At 42.6% G+C, this 18438-nt stretch overlaps 1 protein-coding gene across 11 annotated transcripts in view; it reads right to left on the bottom strand.

The window, feature by feature from the left end:
• RNF125 (ring finger protein 125) overlaps nt 1–10460 on the bottom strand; it is a 53852-nt gene extending 43392 nt beyond the window's left edge. For 9 of the 11 annotated variants that reach the window (XR_014807823.1, XR_014807824.1, XR_014807826.1 and 6 more), the window contains exon 1: nt 10131–10460. Coding sequence is in view for 7 of the 11 variants with exons in the window: in XM_013999274.3 (XP_013854728.1) it covers nt 10131–10294 (164 nt within the window). In the remaining 4 variants the exon portion in view is untranslated. Of the gene's footprint in view, nt 1–9702; nt 10045–10130 lie in introns of those variants that run through there. The other 2 variants (XM_021096214.2, XM_084964419.1) reach the window with 1 other exon arrangement.
• Between the last annotated feature and the right edge of the window lie 7978 nt (nt 10461–18438).

Genomic DNA, 18438 nt, shown 5'->3' with positions numbered 1-18438 from the left:
AGCTATTCCATGGTTATAATGAAGACTTTATAACAGAAAGCATAAAACTGCACAAATCTTCCCAGACCCAACTATACAAGGAGGCATTCACTGGCAAAATTTTTGGTAATAGCTTACGGTTGCCAGCCAGTGTTTGACATGCCAGAGATGAAACCATGGCAGTACCTGAGGTCCCTGCCCTCAGAGTCCTAGAATGGGGAGACAGGAAATAGCAGGTAAGCAAATAGACCGGCAAAGGAGAAAAGTTCTGAGAAGAACGAACTGGTTGACAATAAAAGTAGTGGGTGGGTGGGCAGAGGGAGCAGAGAGATGGGTGGTCCCTGAGGTGACATTTGAAGGCACCCATCTTGGGAAGATCTGGGACTTGCATTCCAAGATGAAGACAAAAAAAATAGGGACTATTTTGCTGAGGCAGCAGGGGGCCCCGGGGAGAGTAACTGGTGATGTCTGGGGCAGTATGCTAGAGGGACTGGTGATGTTTATGGTAGGAGACAAACCATAAAGTCAGAGCTAAGAGCGGTGTGTGGAGGGGGGTGGAGGGGGGTGCTGGAGGGTTTTAGTGGGAGAGTGAAATGACTTGATTTACGATAACACAGATCACCACTTCCCGTGTGAATGGATTAAGGAGGTACAAGAGCCACATCAAGAGTCCTGTGTTAGGTCCACTGTAAGAGCTGGTTCAAGACAGGATGGTGTCTCTGAGCAGCAACGTGGCAAGGGACAGTGTACGTGAACAGATAGATTTAGGATGGATTTTTGGAAGCAGAGGCAAAAGGAATTACAATACACCAAATGACAACAAATATATGCCCCCTCATGCTAAGTGAAAAAAGTCAAATACAAAAGACTATTTACTGTATGATTCCATAATTTAGTGACAGAAAGTAGATGGGGCTACCTGGGGGTCAGGAATTTGGGGTGAGGACTAACTGCAAAGGATTTGCGAAACATTTTGTTTTTCTCAGTTTTAGATCTTTTTATTTTATTTTTTGAGGGGTGGGGGTGGGGGAAACTTGCACCTATGGCTTTAAAAAAATGAATTTGTGTGGCTTTTAGCACAAAAGGTGTAAAGGTTCCTGGTTCAGGGACAGAATCTGCACCACACCAGTGACCAAAGCCACAGCAGTGGCAGTGCTGGATCCTTAACCACCAGGCCACCAGGGAACTCTGGTCTTTTTTTTTTTTTTAATTGAAATTTAGTTGATTTACAGTGTTGTGTTCATTTTAGGTATATAGCAAAGTGATTGAGTTCATATATATATATTATATACACATACATACATATATATACACACACATACATATATATATATATGTTCTTTTTCAGATTCATTTCCATTATAGGTTATTACAAGGTATTAGATTTAGTTCTCTGTGCTATACAGTAGGTCCTTGTTGTTTATCTATTTTATATATAGTAGTGTGTATATGTTCAAGGGAACTTTTTAAGGTAATAGAATTAATTGTTCTAGATTTGTTTATGGTAGTAGTTATAGAATTGTATATAATTACCAAAATTCATCAGATTGCACACTGCGTGTGAATTGTACTCTATCACCTCAATAAAGCTAAAAAACACAATACAACAGACCAAAAAAAAAAAAAAATGCCCCAGCGAGTGACAACAGGTTGGTAACAACAACACTGCATGAAGAAGATCACATATTCAGCACAGGACTATTTAGAATTTTGTATGCCTCCCTCCCACATAGCCCCAGGCACATAGTAGCTACTGAATACATGGTCAGTAGCTTGAAATAACTAAATCAGTTATGAGGAATGGGCCAAAGGAGAATTTTCTGGACAGGGCCCAATGTTCCCATTAATAAATAAGAGTGTTGTGTTCTTCTGGAAGAACCCAAGGGGTAAAAATGGACACAAACCCAAGAAGGTAAGGAATCCCTACTTGTCTGCCTCCCTCTCCCTCTCCACAAGGTGGCTGAGAAGGATGAATCACAACAGATGTGATCAGAATGAGGAGAATGTAGGTGAAAGATAGAAACTGAGACTAGAAGTCAACTGTATTTTTTTGGACTGGTTTAATGTTTTCAAAAATTCAGAATGAATTGTCACTGCTTTAAAATCAGATTTCACACATGAACCCATATTTCTGGCTTCTCTTGAAAAGCTAGTCTCCTGTAACTGTGGACTCAGCTTCCCCGTGGCCACACCGGTCTGTGCCCCTTCCTGCAGGAGCCCATCCTCCCACTCACAGCACTCACCACTTGCCTCCCCACTACTGAGCCTACAACTCGTCAGGAAATAAATCAGACACTAGATAATGATTCGAAGAACTTTAAAATCAGCTGGAAACAATTATCCCACTCTCATTGTGTATTTTAGTAACACTTTCCTGTTTCTCTAATTAACTGATTAGCAATAAAACTCATATAATGCAAAGGTGGGCGAGGTACTGCAGGGAAATGGGGAAAAGGTTGCTAAGAACACTGGGTAAAATTATGTCCGCAATCTTAAGAGGGAGAACCGTCCCTTAAGCATGGTAGAATTGAAGAGGAAAGGGGCCACAGTGGTCTTAGGGCTAGACAGGCAAAATAAGCAGCTGGAGGTGGTTCCCAAATGTGGTTCTGGAAAAAGCACTTGGCAACATGTGATTGGTCTAATTTTTTTTTTGTCTGCCCCTTGGCACATGGATCAAATCGGAGGCCAAGCCACCACTGTGACCTACAGGATCCTTTAACCAACTGTGCCAGGCCAGGTGTGGAATTCGTGTCCTGGTGCTGCAGAGATACGGCCAATCCTGTTGTGCCACAGTGGGAACTCCTTTTTTTCGCTGGCTGTGCTCCTGGCATGCTGAAGTTCCCAGATCAGGGGTCAAACCCACAACACAGCAGTGACAATGCCAGATCCTTAACCACTAGGCCACCAGGGAACTCCAGGTATAAGATTTTCTTTATGTTTTCAACACTGGGCTGCCTCACTGTGGGTAGGCCGATAAGGAAGCTGAGTGAAAAGCTTGCTTGAGGAGCTTGAACATAGAATAAGGGGAGACGCTACTGTTATTCAAAGTGAAGATGGGAGTCTGGGGCTAAAATATTCCAATATAGGGTTGCTCTTGCATGCACACACACACACACACACACACACACACACACACACACACACACACACACGCACACACACCCCAGTCTCCCTGTTCAGCAATGATGGATAGATCAGCATGGACAGGCCCAAGTGCAGCTATTCCCAGAGCACAGGCCCTCCCACCATGCCCTGCCCCTCAAAATTTCCATGTATTCAATTAGGTTCCGCTCAAAGTCCATCTGGGGAATCATTCAGCCTCCCAAAATTGACTCAGCATATCTTTACACTCCATTATGTGTTGATTTTTATATTTAACCCCCTAAGGGAAATTTTATTTCCTCTAATCTACAGTCTTACAAAGGTGCTTCTCCATAGCCCTCAAACACTGTCCTCAACCTGCTGTATCTTACTGTCAATTAAATAGGGTTCGCTGAAGCTGTACTTTTCAAACTTTAAAATGGACATAGGAGTTCCTGTCGTGGCGCAGCATAAATGAATCCGACTAGGAACTATGAGGTTTCGGGTTCAATCCCTGGCCTCGTTCAGTGGGTTAAGGATCTGGCAATGCCATGAGCTGTGGTGTAGGTCACAGATGCGGCTTGGATCTTGCGTTGCTGTGGCTGCAGCAGGGGCTCAGATTGGGAACCTCCATATGCGGACATAAATCACATGGGCATCTTGTTAAAATTCAGATTCCAATTTAGTGGATCTGAGACGGGGGCTGAGGTGCTACAGTGCTGCTGGTCCTGGGGCCAGCAGTCGGGTTCTACAGAGAATCGTTGATAAAACTCAACCTGCTACATTATTTATGTTGTTTGTTAGAGAATACATAATTTAATAGATCACTAACATTTAATTTGCCTAGAACAATACTAATGTGGCTAAGTAAACACACAGCAGTCCAACCATTATATGAGGCAAATTTCAGGCCAGCTTAATTACATCTTTCTAAATTCCTCAGTAATACATAGATGAGTAACCGTATAAAAGGAAAGGAGTTCAAAAAATGTCGTGAAACTCCCAACTATTGCTCAAACTACTAGCATCCGCTGACTGGCACTGTGAAGTGGTCCCAAGAGGTGTTCACCAAAGTGGTCCAAACTTTGTCTTAGAGTCATTCATTAATTTAAAATATTTATTTAACACCTACTAAGTGCCAGACCTTAAAGGAGTGGCAGCTAGGAGAGCAGCATTCCATGATTGGAGCAATGGCCCTCAAGAGTTTTGGGTCTTGATAGTACAAAAGACCAATCATCCTATTTTAAGTGATATTTTACCCATTTATATTGGAAGGAGGAGGCATTCAACATAAATTTATCTTAGCATCAGGAGCCTGAATGGTTCATATTTAAACTGCAAAGTTTCATCTCAAAATCAAATCACGGGGCAACAGGTACATGATAAGATATTCAACATTGGTAATGATCAAGGAAATGCAAATCAAAACTTTGGAATGCAAATTGGTATAGCCACTGTGGAAAATAGTATGGAAGTGTCTCAAAAAAACTAAAAATAGAACTACTGCATGACCTAGCAATTCCACTCCTGGGTACACATCTGAAAAAAACAAAACCACTAATTTGAAAAGATACATGCACTCTGATGTTTTACTGTAGCATTATTTACAATTGCCAAGATAGGAAAGCAACCTAAGTGTCCACTGACAGATGAATGGATAAAGATGTGGTCTATATGTGCAATGGAATATTACTCAGCCATAAAAAAGAATGAAATATTACAATCTGCAGCAACATGGATGGACTTGGAGGGCATTATGTTAACTGAAGTAAGTCAGACAAAGAAAGACAAACGTATCATATTACTTATACTGGGAATCTAAAAAATACAACAAACTAGGGAATATAACAAAAAAGAAGCAGACTCAGAGATACAGAAAACAAACCAGTGATTACCAGTAGGGAGAGGGAAGGGGGAGAGGAGCAACATGAGGGTAGGGGATTAAGAGGCACAAACTTCTAGGTTTAAAATAAGCTACAAGAATATATTGTACAACATGGGGGATATAGCTAATATTTTATAATACCTATAGAATTTTTTTTTTTGTCTTTTGTCTTTTGTGTTTTTTAAGGCCACACTTGCGGCATATGGAGGTTCCAAGGCTAGGGGTCTAATCGGAGCTGTAGCCACTGGCCTACACCTCAGCCACAGCAACACGGGATCCAAGCTGCATCTGTGACCTACAAGCTCATGGCAATGCTGGATCCTTAACCAACTAAGTGGGGCCAGGGATCGAACCCTTGTCCTCACGGATGCTAGTCGGATTCTTTAAACACTGAGCCACAACAGGAACTCCTATAAGACCTATAAATGGAGTATAACCTTTAAAAAATTGTGAACCACTATGTTGTATACCTGTAAATTATATAATATTGTACAGCAACTATATACTTCAACAAAAAAATCAAATCACATGTCAGATATTACATCAATGATAATTTGTAATCAGATGGGAAACTACAAACTCCCACTACTTCAATTCAACCACCTGCATCTACACCTGATCAAAAATGAATGCACCCCATGCAATAGTAGATCTAACCAAACAACCCACAGCAAACCAAAATGGTAATGATGAAGCTAAATGAATAGTGATTTTAATTTAAAGGAAACTGTGGATTCCTACCAGGATTCCTATCATGTGCTTGAGCAATGTGTAGGCATGTGCATGGTTGCCTGATAGCCAAATTTTTTTGGGAGAATTCAGAGGAGTCTTCTACTAACCCCTGATAATGATCTAATTTTTGTTTTTGATCACCAGATTTTAACAACCCTTAAAAACTCATTGAAAAGCTGTGATGGTTAGTCTTATGTATCAACTTAGCTGGCCTATAGTTCTCCGTTGTTTAATCCAACATTTAAGTGTTTCTGTGAAGGTATTTTTGTAGCTGTTGTTAACATCTATAATCAGTTGATTTTAGAGAGGCTATCCTCAATAATGTAAATCAACTCCTTAAAATCAATCTCTCTTTTTCTTTCTCTCTCTCTCTCCATAAATATGTATAACCTACATATGGGTTATTTCTCTGGATAACTCTCACTGATAGAATATGTATAAGTAATAAATATCTATAATAAATAATAGGATAAGAAGCTTTAATCTTAGGTTTAAAAAGAAGTCTTTGGGATTGCACATCCATAAGAATGACAGCTCTGTGGGTGCTGGAAATAAAATGAGTGAAAGGGGTCCAAAGGCACAAACTTTAAGTTATAAAATAAATAAGTCATGGGATGTAATATACAGCACGGTGACTACAGTTAATAATACTGTATTGCTTATTTGGAAGACACTGAAGAGAGTAGATCTTAAAAGTTATGATCACAAGAAACAAAAATTTTGCATAATTCTCTTGTGGCTCAGTGGGTTAAGGATCTGGCATTGTCACTGATGTGGTTCTGGTGACAGCTGTGGCCAGGGGTTCGATCCCTGGCCCAGGAACTTCTGCATACTGCAGAAATGGCCAAAAAAAAAAAAAAAAAGGAGAGAGAAAGAAAAATTTTGTAACCATGTATTCTGACCAATGTTAACTAGACTGTTGGTGATCATTTTGCAAGATTTACCAAAATATTTACCATATGTTACACACATGAAACAAATATAATGCTGTAGGAGTTCCTGTCATGGCACAGTGGTTAACGAATTGGACTAGGAACCATGAGGTTGCGAGTTTGATCCCTGGCCTTACTCAGTGGGTTAAGGATCCAGCCTTGTCGTGAGCTGTGGTGTGTAGGTTGCAGACACAGCTGGGATCCCGAGTTGCGGTGGCTCTGGCGTAGGCCAGTGGCTACAGTTCTGATTGGACCCCTAGCCTGGGAATCTCCATATGCCATGGGAGGGGGCCTAGAAAAGGCAAAAAGACAAAAAAAAAAAAAAAAAAAAAAAAAAGAATGAAAGCACTGATGTGTATTACTGGATCAGTTTAAAAGCATCAGGAAACCTTCAGACTCTACTTAGAGAACTACTAATTTGGTCCTCATACTTGGCCACAAATGGAACATTTTAATCCATTTACCCAAAAGCATTTCAGAATTATCCTCGTTTCATTTAAAATATTAGGCAAATTCTGTGACTTCGAGCAACTCGACCCAACTCAGTTCAATGGAGATGTGGTTCTCTGTACAGAATGGTTTGCTCCAGTTTGTACGGAGCTCTCTTAGGCCCATTCTCAACCTCTTGACCCTTTTCAGAAACTCCCTTAGTTCTAGTCCTGACCTCCTTCCCCATCCCACTTTCCCAGTGCCTTGGGGGTACTTCCATTTAGATGTCTCCCTATCAGACTTCTGTACATTCAATACGCTTAATTGTTGAGTTCATTAATGATTTAGGAATCCTGAGCTAAACTCTGCCCCCTTTGGCTCAGTCTTTGACTTTTTTCTACCTCTGCATCTACCAATTGGACACCGAATTTCTTTAAACATTTCTTTCAAATGTAAATCAGATTTCCTTTAAGTTTTATTTAGACAGTTTCAACTCATCTACCCCCTCTTTCCCCAGCTCACTGATAAGACTGCTGCCCCCCAAATCTAGTTTTACAACTGATATGCGATGAGAATAACGTCAGTTTGAAATGATGGAACATTAAAATGGAACTTCCTCAAGTCCACTAAAGGAAAAAAGAACCAAGCTAAAAGTAAGGCTATGAGGGACATCTTGGAAATGTCAGAGATCTCTGGTTTTGGCCCAGTTTTATTCCCAAAAGAACAAAAAGATAAGAAATAATATCGATTCATGGGTTTCCTTGTTTTAGGAAAAGACTTTGATGGAGACAGAGACTATGTTTTGAGTCTTACTATAGGCGTTTTAAGTATTCATAAAAATTCCATTACCCACCTTATTTTACAAATAAAGAAACTGAGATTCAAAAAGACCAAGCAATGTGGTGGTTACACAGCTAGTTAGTGGTGGGGTTGATTTTCAGACTTTGCTCTCTATCACGCCCGCTGATTTACTACATCGCAATCCATATATACATACTCATTCAAGGTACCGTGGCCATTACACTTGCTTGACTTGAATAGGTTTATAATTAGCTTATATATGAGATAACACAGAGGTTCATTTGCATTTCCTCATTTTCCAATTAAGTTCAGTGGAAGAAAGTAATTCATTTAGGAAGGACAAATGGTGTTAAAGAGAGCCCACTATCTCCAGTGCAGAAGGGACTCTAGTTAACATTTGTAAAGTGGAAGGGGCCCAAGTAAGTTTGCCAAAAGGAGGAATATGGAAATCCTGCCTACGGCCAGAACAATGGACATAGATTTGTCAAAACAAAGAACAGTAAAGTGAGGGAAGGCAATTTATCCAGCCCTTGTTGTGCTTGCTACTTCATGACTATTTTTCCAGTTGCTAGTTTCCTATTCATTCTAACAAAGAAAAAGACCAAACAAAAGATTTAACATTTTGCAAATTTATATTACCCTTTAGCAGAAGCAAAACAATGCAAACAAGTTATAAGCATTCAAAATCCAAACCAGGGAAAACAATCAGATAACAATCTCCAGTTGCAAAGCTACCCAATTGTCTCTGGTACAACTTAAAAGTTTTAACACTAATCTAGACTAAATTTAAATGTAGTTATCCTGAGGTTCTTTCTGACCTGAGCTAATCAATGTATTTCATACCCTACACAATGACATCTTGGCTTCCTGTCTTGGCCTTGGGGAATTATGTCAATGAGCTACATCTGGACAGCTGGGCAACATCAGTAATCAGACAGGAGGTAAATTAGTCTTGAGTTTAAAGTACAAAGCTGAAACAACAGGCCCTGAAAATACAGCCACAAAATAATGCTCAGGGTACTCTTTCTTTAAACATTGTGTGGGCTGCAGATTTTTTTCTCTCTGGCTTTCTTCTGGGCTTTTCAGTGTTAAAAACTGCTTCTCAGTTGCTTAGGCTATAGGTGTCAAGGACCACCTAGATCCCTTAAAGATATTTTGTGCACTTGCATTTATAATATGATACTTCTTTTTTTCCTGGTAAGCCAAAAAGTGCTTATTAGCATTAGGATACTGCCTTGGAGCGTCACCAAACTAGTCCGCGGGCCAAAGAAGACATTGGGTAAGTTTTCACTTTTGCTCTACGCAATCCCTCCCCCCACAAGTCACCCTCACACATTCAGGCACACACAAATTCACAGACCCAACTCCCACTAGTATTTATTCAGGCACACATTAACACATTAAGGACGTGCCAATTTTACACAGGGATTTTGTTTTTAAACTCTTCCTAGAAACTACCACGGTTGTGCACTAACAGCGAATTTTAGTTAAAGAGTATGCATGTGGTTTTTAAGACAGTTATTTTTATCTCTACTTCCTACCGATGTGGGAGGCGGTGCGCAAGGCAGGTAGTCTGTTGCAACCTCCGCCACTTGGTTACTTGGGTTTTAAACGGCTCCATTCCCCGGTTTGAGGGGTAAGGTTCAAGCCCCAGACCCCACCCTGGAGGGCTGTTAAGCTCTAACCACTACAGAAAGTCACTTGGACGGTCCAGTTTGATGATTTTTGAGGGATTTGGGTGTCTGAGTTGGGAAAAGGGAGGTGGGGAAGGAAGGACAGAGGCCCCCCCCCCCCCTTTTTTTCTCATGAGACCTCAGCGGGCGTTCTGGAACACGTGCACAGAGCCCGCAAAACAAAACCAACCTGGGTTCTGGGCGGAGAAGGAAGAACCTCGGATTAACTGAGTTGAGCGCGATAACTGCTCTGAGGGAGTCCTCCGCCTTGGGCCCAGGAGGGTGCTGCTTCTCCAGCAAGCTCATCCTCCGCGGCAGGCGAGCCCTGGCTCCCCGCGGCTCGCGCGCCCGGATTCCCCATCTCGGGGTCTCCGCACCTGGACTTCAGGAGGAGCCGGCTCTAGGGGGCTGCCTGTTGCTGTTTTCTCCTCCTGAAACCCTGTGTCACCTTCTGCCTTATCCCATGAACCGCATCCGACGGGTCCAGGTCTCTTCCTGCAGCAGTTTCCTTCAAGCTTTGTATTCTGGAACCACCCTTCCTCCCTCCCATCCCACCGCTTCCCTAACATCGCTCTCCCCAAGGGATGGGCGTGCCAACCCAGATTCCCTGGCACTTACACGTGGCCACAGCGGGTCCGGACGGGATGGTGCAACACTTCGAGGCATACGGAGCAGTCGAAGGACGTGACGGGCAGCGCGGGGTCCCCCCTGCGCTCCAGGGCCCGTGGGGTGGCCGAGGCGGGCGCGGATTTTCCGTTGTCGCTGCTCAGCACCGACCCCATTGCTGCGCCTCCCGCCCAGCCAGCGGCCAAGAGCTTGGTGCCTGCTGCCTGCTTGTTTTGTTGTCCAGCGGTGGAGGAAGGAAGTCCCGGCCCAGCTGCGATCGCCGCCTCCCAGCGCGCCCAGCCAGTGCAGCTCAGAAGCAGCCTCCGCCGCGGCGCCGAGTGCGCGGCCGCGCGTCTGAGACTAGCTTTTGCCAGCTGCCTTAGTTGAGGCGTGGAGGCGGAGGCGGCCGCCGCACATTGCACGCTGCGACGTCCCGGGCCCCTGGGAGGATTGAAACCTGACACCTCAACTGCAGAGCAGAGGACCTGGTAAGGCAGTGAACCTTCCAGCCAAGTGCGCGCATCCTTCTTCGAACCACTGTAGGAAGTGAATGAAAGAGCGGGCGTGGTCATGTGCGCAGGGAATCAGAGCACATCCACTTGTAAGGTGATGGCCCTATCAGTGCTGTACTGTTGTGATCATAAGAGGCTACAGAGCTGAGCTATGAGCGTCTTCTAAGAAAGTGCTCATCAGTGCTTCAGTCACCTAATGAACAATCCATAAAGGAGAGGTAGCTGCAGTAGTGGAGAGAGTTCTGGGACCTGGACTCGAATCCCAACCCCAGGGCAGGGATGCTAGTGCCAAATCCTAGGACCCCTCCTACTCCCGCCCCCGGCCCAGTTTCCTCACCTTAGGATCGCCTGATGTTGTTTGTATTCCCCTCTCCATCCTCCTGAATACGACCAAATATATCATTTATTAATTCACTCATTTAATAAGACTTATTTAGTGCCCGCTGTATGCCAGACTCCTTTCTGGTGAAGTGGACAGTTTCCAACAAGCAAACAAAAGCCCAGTCTTAACAGACCTTAAAAAGATTTTTTTTGGAGGTAATTATAGATTCACACTCTTATTGTAAAAAATAATCTGGAGTTCCCGTCGTGGCTCAGCGGAAGCGAATTCCACTAGGAACCATGAGGTTGCGGCTTCCATCCCCGGCCTCGCTCAGAGAGTTAAAAATCCGGCGTTGCCGTGAGCTGTGGTGTAGATCGCAGCGGCGGCGGCTCGGATGTGGCGTTGCTGTGGCTTAGGCGGGTGGCTACAATTCCAATTAGACCCCTAGCCCTGGGAATCTCCATATGCTGCGGGTGCAGCTCGCAAAAGACAATAATAATAATAATAATCGTCCGTGGTAATACATAATCTACGTAGGCAATATACACAGACCATAATACATAACAATCCGATAAACTTCACCCAGTTTTTCCCAGACTTTACTTTTAATGAAAAGATATCAGTAATCAACAAATAAACAAGTGAACAAGTTCATTTCAGATGATAAGAGCCAAGAAGATAAAACAGAGTGAGGGGGGTAAAGGATAAGACTGTCAGGGAAGGCTTTTTGGATGCAGTGACATTTTAGCAGAGTTATGAATAATGAAAAGGAGTCGGCCACTCATAGATTTAGGAAGAAGCCTGCCAAGCATTGGAATATGGAGCCAGGCAAGAACACCACTAACAAAAGCCAGAAAGAAGCAGAGACGGGGCCTAATCTACCCCCCAATCCTACACAGGGTAGGACCAAGAATTTGGGTTTTATTCCAGGTGCTGTGATTTGATTTACTCTGACTGCAGTGTGGTTTGGAAAAGACAGGAACAAGAATGGAAGCAGAGAAACCAGTTAGGAGGCTACTGAATTAGTCCAAGGGAGGATAATAATGACCAGAACCAGGGAGTTACCTGGGTAGCACAAGAAAGATAGACAGGTTTTGGGGTATATTAAGAAGAAGACTTAAAATGGCTTGCTGATAAATTGGATAGGAGTGAAGGAAAGATAGCAATTCCTATCTGTAAAAGATAAGCAAAATCCCTCCCTTAATCCCACATTTCCCTCAGGTCTTGCTCTGTGTCTTCTTTAAGGCCAAATTTCTTTTTCGTCTTTTTAGGGCTGTACCCACAGCATATGGAGGGTCCTTGGCTAGGGGTCAAATTAGAACTGTAGCTGCCAGCCTCCACCACAGCCGCACGGAATCCCGAGCTATGTCTGTGACCTACACCGAAGCTCATGGCAATACCGGATCCTTAACCCACTGAGTAAGGCCGGGATCAAACCCAAGTCCTCATGGATACTAGTCGGATTCGTTACCACTGAGCCATTATGGGAACTCCTAAGGCCAAATTTCTTGACCTGATTCTCTCCTTTTATGTTTTCTTTTTTTCTTTCTTTCTTTTTTTTTTTTTTTTTTATGGCCACACCCAATGCATATGGAAGTTCCCTGGGCCAGGGATTGGAATCCAAGCCGTAGCTGTGACCTACCTTGTAGCAACACTGGCTGGTTTAACCCACTGCACTGGGCTGGGAATTGAATCTAAGCCACTGCAGTGACCTGAGCTGCTGCAGCTGGATTCTTAACCTACTGTGCCAGAGTGGAAACTCCTATGTCTTCATTTCTTAATTACCCCCCTCCTTCCTTATGCAGTCCATCCTGTGTTCTGGAGTGACCACTCTACCTTCATCTGTCCAAAAACTGATCACCAACATCACCAGTGGGTGACCTTTATGTGGCTAAATCCTACAGGCTCTTTTTTGTCCCTTTCTTGCTCAACCTCTCAATTATATGCATCGGTGTTGACCACTCCCTCTTGTAGAAACATGATTTGGCTCTTCTTCACTCTTTCTGGCTGTTCTTTCTCAGTCTCCTTCACTGGCCTCCTCTGTTCCATGAAAAAGCTAAGTGCTGGAGATCATGGGATTCTCTCTTGGGACCTTTTTCCTTCTGATCACTCATTCCCTGCTTAAGAATCTCAAAAATCACACAGACTCTGTTACCATCTAGATTCCAAAATCTTTATCTTTTCTCTAGACATCCAAATGCTCAGCTTCTTACTTGATATAATCACCTGGTTGCTTCAGGCACCTTCAGTTGAACATGCCCAATGCTGTACTCATGAGAGTAACTTCCCACCTGTTCCACATCCAGTTGTTTATTCCTGTCTTAGTAAATGGCACCATAATCTGCCTAAGTAGCTCAGTCCAGACACCTGGGAGCCATCTTTGATTTCTTCTTCTTCTTCTTCATACACATTGAATCAATCCCAATCAACAGTTGCAATTCTACCACCCATGTATCTCTCAATTGTTCTTGAATTGTTTCATTTTTCTCTATTCCCAGGACCAGCTACCAGTTTATTTATTTACTTATTTTTTTCTTTTTCTTTTTATGGCCGCACCTGCAGCATTTGGAAGCTCCTGGGCCAGGGGTCAAATCGGAGCTGCAGCTGCCATCCTACACCACAGCCACAGCAACACCAGAGCCGAGCTTCATCTGTGGCCTACACTGCAGATTATAGTAATGACAGATCCTTAACCCACTGAGTGAGGCCAGGGATCAAACCTCACAATCCTCACAAACACCAGTCATATTCTTAACCTGCTGAGACATAACGGGAATTCCAAGCTACCACTTACTTTAAGTCACTGTGTTCTCTTGTGTAACATGTTGCAATGATTCCTATCTGCTCCACTTGCAAGCACTATTGCCACTGTCCAATCTATTATCCACCTTGCAACTAAAGTGATCTTTTTCTTTTCTTTCCTTCTTTCTTTTTATTTGGCCACTCCCACAGCATGCAGAAGTTCCCTGATCAGAAATTCCCTGATTAGGCCCAAGCCACTGAGCCACAGCAGTGACCCAAGCCACAGCAGTGATAATCCTGGACCCTTTAACTGCTAGGCCACCAGGGAACTCCTAAAATGATCTTTTGAAAAGCAAATATCTTATGTCACTCCATGTTCGAAACACCTAAATGGCTCTCCATAATTCTTAGGATTACATTCCAAACCCTCATCATGATCTGTGAGGCAGTATATGATCTTAGTCCTTTGATAACTATAATCAGGTAGGATACCTTCGTCAGCGTGGAAGAGAAATTCAACTGAAAGTGCCTTAATTGGGAGTTCCCATTGTGGCTCAGCAGGTTAAGAATCGGACTAGTATCCATGAGGATTTGGGCTTAATCCCTGGACCTGCTCAGTGGGTTAAGGATCCAGGACGCAGGCTGCAGTTTTGGTTGCAGCTGTAGCTCCCATTCAGCCCTTAGCCTGGGAACTTCCATATGCTGCAGGTGCAGCCCTAAGGAAAAAAAAAAAAAAAAAAAAAAAAGCAAGCAAGGAGAGACAAATATGATAAAATTTTATAAATTAAGGCAGGTAATTGGGACCTGGGAAGATAGATGAAAATTAAGATCTGATATTACTTATAAGGCTCTTAATAAACTTATAAAATTGACAGTAGTGATGATGATGTTGTTGATGATGATGATGATGGAATCTGCTGGACAATAAATTTACAATCCAGACTCTAGGTCCTGAGAGGCATCAGAAGTACAGATTAGTATAAAAAGAAAATGGAAAGCTCTATAATCAACATCTCTGGTATCTAGAAGGCTGATGAATGGTTAGTAATCCAAAAGGAGAATACGGTTTCCAGAAAAACAAATACATGCTTTACTTATTTATTTTATTGCAGGGGTGATGAAAAGAAATGACTTTACAATTTCAAGTGGTGTTGGAGATAAGAGAAAGACATCTCCATATTCTTTGAAGCTTCTTATTACTACCAAAAACTTAGAGGAGAACTAAATGTACATAACAGGAAAATGTTTTTGTAAAGAATGGTAAATTTGCTTAACAAACAGGTAAAGCAACACTTTAAAATGTGCAGCTTGGGAGTTCCCATTGTGGCTCAGCGGAAACAAATCTGACTAGCATCCATGAGGACGCAGGGTCGATCCCTGGCCTCACTCAGTGACTTAAGGATCCGGCATTGCGTGAGCTGTGGGGGGGGGTCACAGATGTAGCTCAGATCTGATGTTACTGTGGCCGTGGTGTAGGCCAGTGGCTATAGCTCCAATTCCACCCCTAGCCTAGGAACTTCCATATGCCATGGGTTCAGCCCTAAAAAGACAAAAAAAAAAATAAAATAAAATAAAATGTGCAGCTTGCCATTTTTAGGCACATTTGCAGTATTTCATTTTTTAAAATGCACATAGGTGAAAGCACATGGATGTTTATTATAGTATCTTGTAATATCAAAATATTAGAAATATTTTGAATGTCCTTCAATAAAAGGCTGGTTAAATACATTATGGTACATCTTTACAATGGAATACTATTCAATCATTAAAAAGAAAAGCAACTCTATAACTCTTTCCAAAGGAAGTGTTCCAACATATATTACTATGTGAAAAAGGCTTTAGGAGCACAACTATATGTATTGAAAACCATCATTTGTGTTTTTAAAAGCCTATATGCATGCATACACACACTCATACATACATATGTATACTGATAAATACACATTCATATCCTTAAAAAAATGTATACAAGAAATGAATAAGTGTGGAGGGAGGGGAACTATTAGCTGGGGAAGAGGAATGAGAAGAAAGAATTTTACTGCATGGTCTTTTGCATGTTTTGACATTTGTACTGTGTATATGCACTGCAATAGATAAAAATTAATAATTTTAACCACAAATACCCTTTACTCCACAATTCTAATCCTTGAACCAATGTGTGGACAAACGTGGGCAAGGAGGAATGTTCTTTGAAGCACTGTTTATAATACCAAAAATATGCAAACAACAAAATTTCCATGGGGAATGATTGACTATATTATACAACATACATACCGTGGAAGACAATATAGTAATAAAAAGAATGAGCAAAGAGTTCCGGTTGTAGCTCAGTGGGTTAAGAACTGGACATAGTATCTGTCAGGATGTGGGTTCTATCTCTGGTCTCATTCAGTGGGTTGAGGATCTGGCCTTGTCACAGCTGCAGCACAGGTTCCAGATACGGCTTTTGTTGCTGTGGCTGTGGTATACGCCAGCAGTTAAAGCTCTGATTCAATTCCTAGCCCAGGAACTTTCCATGCGCAGCAGGTACAGCCATTAAAAAAAAAAAAAAAAAAAAAAAAAAAAAGAATGAGCAAAATTTTATAGCACTTAACTATGTATCAGCTATTAGTCAGGGCTTAGTATATGCCAACTAATTTAACCTTATTAATAACCCTATGACCTAGGTAACTATTTTTTTTAATCCTCATTTGCCAGAGAAACAGAGGTGCAAATAGTTAAAAAGTTGTCTCAGATGATATTTATGGTGAAAAGCAGAGCTGGGAGCCCCCTCACCCCCAGGAAATCTCTTTCAATACCTATGAATTCAACCTCTATGCAGTACTGTCCATTTGTGGGATAACAGTGTCTCTAAGACACTTTTAACTAAACAGATGTTTTTGAAAGGATATTAGGAGTTCCCTTCGTGGCTCAGTGGTTAACGAACCCAACTAGGATCCATGAAGATTCGGGTTTGGTCCCTGGCCTCAATCAGTGTGTTGGGGATCCAGCGTTGCCATGCGCTGTGGCGTAGGTCGCAGGCGAGGCTTGGATCCTGCGTTGCTGTGGTGTAGGCTGGCAGCTGCAGCTCCGATTGGACCCCTAGCCTGGGAACTTCCGTATGCCCTGGGTGTGGCCCTAAAAAAAAAAAAAGCAAAAATAAAAATAAAAACAAAAAAATTAAAAGGGCTGTTTACTTACAGAGGAATAGCGTTATATATCTCTCACTGTGGGAAGAAGCTGCAGTACATGTTCAAGATTCTCGCTCTTTCTCTTGCTAACAGAGTGACCTTTACTTCTTTGCTTTTCATTTCCTCATTTGGAAAATACAGATAATGTGTAGTTCTATAACTGCTGTGAGAGGTTGAAAGTAATAACATTGAAACCCTTGCTCATTGCCTGGCAGGTAATGTTAAATAAATGTTAGTTGTCTCTGGCTTCATTCAACATCAAATGATAGCTTACCTTGTGTCGGGCTCCTCACTAAACTTTAGGGAAACAGAAGCAAGACTCAGTGGAGTGGGCAGCTGTTGTTTTTGTCTGTCAAGCATCTCATCATCATTTTCCAGTAATAGCACATACTCTTCCTTTGGAGGAATTGACTTTTACATCACTTCATGTGACCTCGGTGGGGCCACCAATCTTGTGTCTACTTTTCACTCCTCATTGCCCTCCCCTAGAATGAGTAAGGAGTTCCTGTTACTGGGATCTGCAGCTTCCTTGCTGTCTGCCCTACCTAAGTATAGTTGACACAGTTCCTTTGCTTGTTTATTTGTGTTAGGGCTGCACAGATAGCATATAGAAATTCCCAGGCTATGGGTTGAATTGGAGCTGCAGCTGCCCGCCTACACCACAGCCACAGCAACACCAGATCTGAGCCATGTCTGCAACTTATGCTGCAGCTTGCAGCAAAGCTAGATCCTTAACCCACTGAGCAAGTCCAGGGATTGAACTGGATACTAGTTAGGCTCTTAACCCACTGAATCACAACAGGAACTCCAATACACTTCTTTTATATCTCCTAGTTAGGCAGTATCTTACCAATACTACAACTTTTTACTCGATTAATTTATTCAGAGTTGAGTTCTCACATATTTATCCTGTGTCGGGAGTTCCCATCGTGGCTCAGCGGAAACGAATCTGACTGGTATCCATGAGGATGCAGGTTTGAACCCTGGCCTCACTCAGTGGGTTAAGGATCCAGCAATGCCATGAGCTGTGGTATAGGTCGCAGACTCAGCTCGGATCCTGCGTTGCTATGGCTGTGGTATGGGCCAGCAGCTACAGCTCCTATTCAACCCATAGCCTGGGAACCTTCATATGCTACAGGTACAGCCCTAAAAAGATAAAAAAAGAAACACCCCAAGAAACATATTTATCCTGTGTTTTCAAGGCCTATTATGGCCTGGTGGTAAGATGGACAGAAAAATAGCATCACATTTTATAATTCAATATAAACCAGTGATGGAGATCTACACAGAGAAAGAGTGTTGTTAGTGCTGACTTATCCCCAGGAGGGAGGTAATGAAGGGGAGGGGAAAGAAAGAACGTTGCAGATGGTAGGACCCTGGAATGAAGGAAGGGAGGAACATTCCAGATAGAGAGGTGAGCACAGATGAGGAGGCAAGAAGCAGCATGCTCCGTTCTAAGAGTCTATAAGCAGTTCTGTGTTGCTGCAATTTTAAGCACACAGTGTGTGGTAAGGAGAGAAAAAAACAGAGACTTAGGCAGAGGGGAGATCATGAAAGCTGTATAACTGGTGGAA

Source organism: Sus scrofa, chromosome 6 (genome assembly GCF_054392235.1).
Source record: "Sus scrofa isolate SSC_HxYL_T2T_F1_AM1 chromosome 6, Sscrofa_HxYL_maternal_Yorkshire_Landrace_v2.0, whole genome shotgun sequence".
Taxonomy (NCBI): Eukaryota; Metazoa; Chordata; class Mammalia; order Artiodactyla; family Suidae; genus Sus; species Sus scrofa.
This window is presented reverse-complemented; position numbering and strand designations above follow the sequence as displayed.